This window comes from Xiphophorus maculatus, chromosome 9 (assembly GCF_002775205.1).
Source record: "Xiphophorus maculatus strain JP 163 A chromosome 9, X_maculatus-5.0-male, whole genome shotgun sequence".
NCBI lineage: Eukaryota > Metazoa > Chordata > Actinopteri > Cyprinodontiformes > Poeciliidae > Xiphophorus > Xiphophorus maculatus.
Genome location: NC_036451.1, coordinates 2,051,933 through 2,057,659, shown reverse-complemented (window position 1 = coordinate 2,057,659; position 5,727 = coordinate 2,051,933). Strand labels below are relative to the sequence as shown.

Sequence of the window (5,727 nt, the reverse complement as noted above, 5' to 3'; positions counted from 1 at the left end):
GATGCTGTTTGAGTTTTTCTATGAGGTGGAAGAATCACGATTCATTGTTCGGGTTTATTTTCAGTTTAAGAGCCTTCAGACAAAAAAGAACTGAAAAACTTTTCCTTTTTTTTTAAACATTCTCCTTAGGGTGGATTAATTTACACTACCAGCGTTTCCTGACAACAAAACCAATTTCTCCAAGTCAAATATTTGCTTCCCAGTCTTCCTCTGGTTCAGTTTGATGGGAACACTGGACGGCTGGTGCATCTTCCTCATCCTCCTCTTCATCGCTGTCAATCTGTTCTGGCTCTGAAAAACAACAAAATCCAATCAAGAGGGTCCGAGTACATGCAGAAAAAAATTAAAATGCAAAGCATTCGCATGTTTTGGAGCAGGAACATTCAGTTCTCTAAACTTTAGGCAGTTCTGACATCTGCTGGACAAACTGTAGATTACACAAACCTTTTTATGAATTCAAAGCATCAGAAAAGTAAAATTAAAAGTCAAAAACATTCCATTCAGATAGTGAAACATGTTTTACAGGTTTAACAACTTTAACACATTCATTTTGATTAATTATTTACATATATTTTAAGGTGTAAAAAATATTTTTTAACGCAATTAATTCCTCCTGCATCACCTGGAACTAAAATATAGGACTGGAACGATTAATCGTGATTAACCGATTATTGGGATAATCGCCAGCTAATTCGGTAATCAATTAGTCATTAACTGCATTATACATTAAAAAAAAATTTTATTCGCTGACAGAATGACATATTTAAAGCAATAATTAAGCCAAAACTGTACAAAAAGATACACCCAATGTGCACTTAAAATAAAGAAAATCTAATTTGTTTGTAAATAAGTTCAGTCAGAGCTACTCAAGCTTTCGCTTCACCTGATTCAAATTCTGTTAAAAAAAAAAGCTCCAGTTAAGCATAATTTGATATCCAATTATTAATTGGTTAATGAAAAAAAATTAATCAATCTACAAACGATTAATCGTTCACAAAAGGAATACCTTGTTATTGCATTTTAGGCAATAAAATGTCTATTTTCTTACTTAAAAAGGAACTGAATTATTTGTTTGTTTGTGTCTTCAATCATTTTGAATATTGTTTAAACAAAAGCTTAAGTGGTTAAATGAGAAATCTGCAGAATCGGCCATTTTTATATATGATTAATCGACTGTCTGAATAATCAATTATCAACAATTGTTAGTTGCAGCCCTACTAAAAGGTTTTAAAAATAAACATAATAGAAACTACAAAGGGTCTTAAAAGTAAGAAGTGATTTTAAAAAACTCAGAAGGAAACATGCCAGAAATGTGGTTTTTATTAATAACAGTGTTAATTAAAGTTATGTTTAACTGAAAGTATTTGGACCAAAAATGTCTCAATACAAATGACACAGTTCACATTCTGCAGTAACGAGGCAGTACCTTGTTCTTCACATTTTACGAGTAGAGAGAATCCGTCCTGAGAGAGTTTAACTTGAGGCTGATCCATCAGGAGACGTCTCAGGTTTGAAAGACTTCCACTCAGTTCAGCGATTTTTGGACAGAAGGAGCAGAGCGCCGCCAGAGGAACGACCACAAACCTGGAACAACAACAAACACAAAAACACAATATTGGATACATGCACTCACACATCTTTATGCATCTAGTTGTTACTTGTTATTTTACATATTTGCATGTATTTATTCATACAGCTTGTTCTTGATTTTAGAGAAATCCATGCAACGTTTTGTTCCCAAAGTGAACAGAATTGTCAGAATTTAAACATTTCTTCTCTTCCAAACGGAAACAAACCTGTTTAATGTCCCGGACTCTTCTTGCTTGGTTGTCCAAAGCGACTCGGTAAGCTCCTCCCCTCCACCTGGACAATCCAACCTTTCTGTACATGCTGAATGGAAAAAAGATGTTTTATACAAATTAAAGCAGAGAAATGCAGTTTTAATTCAGCGTCTTCGTCTACCTGATCGTTTCTGTTGTTCAGTCTGACTGTGTGGTAAACCCCAATTCGTCCCTCCAGTCGTTTTCTCCATCCAGCTGTTCTTCATTTGTTCTGCCCTATACACAACCTCGCTCAGCAGGACTTCGATGAAAGTGTTGTTGTCACACAAAGTGGGGTAATTTACAGAGTACACCTAAAACAAAAAACCATGGGTTCAAATATCAAAGCCGAGAAGGACAAACATAAACTTTGTATCACCCGAGTTTTTGCCTTCTTAGGGTGATTAAGTATATTTTTGGTCTTTGAAGACTTAATTTTTGGACAATCTGGACATCCTTTTGTTTCTGTATTTTAGAGTATGGCTGAAACAATTAACTGGATTAATTGTGATTAATCAATTAATGAAGCAACTGTCAACTAATTTAATAATCAATTAATCATTAACTGAAGTTTACAGGCTCAACAAAAGACAATTTGTTGAGAAAAAAAACTACATATTTAAAGCAGTAATTAAGTCAAAACCGTAACAATATATATATATATATATATATATATATATATATATATATATATATATACATTTTATGTTTAACATAAAGAAAACCTTTGTCTATGAATATATTTTAACCAAAACTCCTCAAGTGGCAGCTTCAGTTCAGCCGGTTCAAGTAGACCAAAGGACTGCTGTATCATTGCACTTTACTCCAGTTAATGATTAATCGATTACTACATTAGTCGACGATTATTTACAGTAATTGATTGATCACGATTAATCGTTTCAGCCCTAAGTGATGTATGTGAGAACCAGCTGTTTATAGAGGAATAAACTCACCAAAGTGTAGAAAAACACTTCCTCCTCAAATCTGTTGGGTAAAACGTTCATACGTCGAAACACACCAATCTGGGAGCAGAAACCGACACTTTCCTGCAGCTCCTGAGGCGCTTCTCCAACTCCGGTGAATTCAGCCTCGTAGCCATAATCCAAACACACTTTAAGAGCCCTGCAGGATGCAAAACGGACATTAAAAGGGAAAATCCAACAGGCACAATTGTTGTTTAAAAGCCTGAAATGAGTCTATGTACTCAACTTTTTCACCAGAACATTGTTGTCTCATTTTGTCATTTTAAAATGCACGACATAGTAAATTATTTTAATTCATATTCACAAAACAAACCATTTTTTTTACTTATATTTACAAAAGTTGCTCCTTTTTTGTTAAATTACTTTCTTTTAAAAATATCTGGCTTTATAGGAGACCCATTATGTTTCTTGATTAATTTGTTTTTCTAACGATTAATCAGATAAAGAAAAATCGTTCTACAAATTTTTCATTTGACCACTTGAGCCGTTTTATACAATATTTGAAATATATTAATACAAACAAATAATTCAGTTCCCCTTATAAATAAAAAAATAAACATTTTATTGCCTAAAATACAAAAATATAGCATTCCTCTAGTGAATTTGAACCAAGTGAAGCTAAAACATATTCACAGACATTCACAGGTGTTTTTATACTACATGCAAAATGTATATATTTCTTGTTAATTTTGGCCTAACTACTGCTCTAAATATGCTGTTTTTTTCAACAAATGACCTTTTTTTGAGTGCATACTCCAGTTAATGATTAATTGATTACTAAATAAAACGATTAATCACGATTAATCGTTTCAGATCTACTTGAGATATCACTCCATGGGTGATGAAATAATGAGTTGGACTTTTTAAAATTAACTTTGCATGATGTTTGACTGCATTGTTGTTTATTTGTGAATAATTGCATCTCTGTACTGCACCAGGATCTGAACTCTGATCTGTTCCACTCAAACTTGTGATCGCTGTGTCTGAAACCAGTCAGTCCAGGAAACAGTTTGTTGAATTCAGAGTTCGGGGTGCTGATGATGACGTTCGCTGGTCTCATGTATCCAAAAACCACAGAAGAAAAGAGCTCCAAATCAGGAAGAATGAGGTGTTCTATACTGCAAAAAACACAGACATAACAAAATAACATGTTTGAAAGCAGAAATTATTATTTAACAAATAACTTTGTAGCTATAACAGAAACTTACAGTTCTATGCTGGTCACCAAGTCGAACCCTGTGAGCCGAGCGTCCCTTTGTGTGACTGAGCCTTGGTACAGATCTATGTGCAGCTGGTCGAAGGTAGGCTGCAGGTAGTCTGTTGACAGAGGAGCCAGTCTGAGCCTGAAGGGACAAACAAGCAACAAATTCAGAAATTGAATTGCATAAAGCAAAAGAAAAATGTACTGTTCACTTTCAAAGTAATGGTTTACATAAATAACTTCCATCGGTTTATTTAAAAAAAATGAAAAATCACATCATAGCGCAGAAACTGAAGTAGCTGAAGATGGAAATGACGTAATTTCAGAGCTAATTCACTAAACTCTGTGCTACATCTTAATACAGACCCTGGAAAAGGTTACAGAAAACAAATGAGCAGCTTAAACTAATTTAAGTAGCACATTTTCAGCAACAAGGCAATTCAAAGTGCTTCAAGTCCAACTTAGTCAGTCAATCCCATTATGCGAGAGGCAGCAGTCAGTTATTGTGTCCCACACGGTTCTGTTCTAGGATCAGTTCCTTTTTTTTGTTTGTTTTGAAAATTATAATTACTTATCCAAACACCTGCCACTACATGAACGTTCAGGAGAAATGACTGTGGCAAATCATTGACTGCATGCAAATAGCCAAGTTTTCTTAGATAAGTTAATTTGTAAAATATACCGATCAATTGAAATGGAGGCATCCGCCTGTATTTATTCATTTTATTTAATCTTTACTTAACCAGGTAAGTTGAATGAAAAATTCTCATTTTCAACGGATTGAATTAACTTTTATTGTTAAGTGCCTTGAGACAAAATCTCGAGAAACTTTCGCAGGATCTTGCAAAATTAAGTCAGGATCCTTGTTTAGTTTTTTTTTTGTTTGTTTGTTTTTTGTTGTTTTTTTTAGGTTAACTGGAGTTTCTAAATAGCTCTTAACCGTGACTGTTCATGCATTGTTGTTAATAATTAGTAGACAAAAATAAATATGTATTTTTTCATTTCTCCTGTGGAAAATTTGTACGCTAGCGATAAATTTTTTTTATAAATGTGTCCTTCCCTTTTCGTCACTCACATATTTTTCTTGATTTTGGCACCATTGATGTCCACGCCGACCAGCAGCTCAATGCTCCGCTGAAACTTGAGCTGTTTCAGGAGCCTACACTCGCCGCAGCCCAGGTCAGCGACCTGGTGGGAGAAGAAAAACAAGCAACTGGACAATAAGTTGACAGAAACGCCCCATCAACAGGTAGCACTGGGTAAACTAGATATTGGCGTTCAGCGGCTTCGCTACAAGCAAACGTTAGCTTCCAAGCTAAGACGGAGAAATAGCTGAATTCCTGCTTAGTTCGTGTTTGAATTTTAGTAACTACCTTCCTAGGTTTGTTTTTTCTGACAAAATCGACGACAAACTGATGTCGTTGGCTGTGAAGTGACGGAGTGAAAATGGGATTCATTTTCCTTCCACTAGTTTACTGTGACCGTCTATTAGCCGCCTCGGCAGTAGGGGGCGCCGTTTAAATGTCTGTTTGCCAGAGGCCAGCGAAGGAACTGCACTTAGCAGAGTAATGATACATTTGAATATTAGTCAAAAATGTACTTCATTAACAAAATTCACTCAGTGAAACACATTATATAAATGTAATAGTAATTAGGAAATATCTTTTTTTTACAATTTCCATTCCATTTTTAGTATTTATAATGTTCGGTGTATTTTAATGAG

General features: G+C 34.7%; 1 protein-coding gene across 2 annotated transcripts; it reads right to left on the bottom strand.

Moving 5' to 3' along the window:
- Positions 1-42: 42 nt before the first annotated feature.
- On the bottom strand, positions 43-5,484 carry henmt1 (HEN methyltransferase 1). 2 transcript variants are annotated; one of them, XM_023340192.1, is made up of 9 exons: positions 5,378-5,484; positions 5,080-5,192; positions 4,012-4,146; positions 3,739-3,921; positions 2,774-2,942; positions 1,963-2,134; positions 1,797-1,890; positions 1,427-1,584; positions 43-291 (listed from the first exon to the last, which is right to left on the bottom strand). In XM_023340192.1, exons 1-9 carry the CDS (start codon positions 5,459-5,461, stop codon positions 185-187), a joined length of 1,215 nt encoding a protein of 404 aa, XP_023195960.1. In that variant the 5' UTR covers positions 5,462-5,484; the 3' UTR covers positions 43-184. The 2 variants fall into 2 exon arrangements, with proteins under 2 accessions (XP_023195960.1, XP_014326560.1); XM_014471074.2 differs by having other exon boundaries at positions 54-291; positions 1,395-1,584.
- Between the last annotated feature and the right edge of the window lie 243 nt (positions 5,485-5,727).

Bases quoted from the DNA above. Each gene is read 5' to 3' on its own strand.
- henmt1 (XM_014471074.2), bottom strand. From the start codon at position 5,461: ATGAATCCCATTTTCACTCCGTCACTTCACAGCCAACGACATCAGTTT. The intron at 4,147-5,079 runs GTGAGTGACGAA...TTGTCCCTTCAG, and splicing joins GCCAAAATCAAGAAAAATAT to GCTCAGACTGGCTCCTCTGT. The intron at 1,585-1,796 runs GTTTGTTTCCGT...TTGTTGTTCCAG, and splicing joins GAGTCCGGGACATTAAACAG to GTTTGTGGTCGTTCCTCTGG.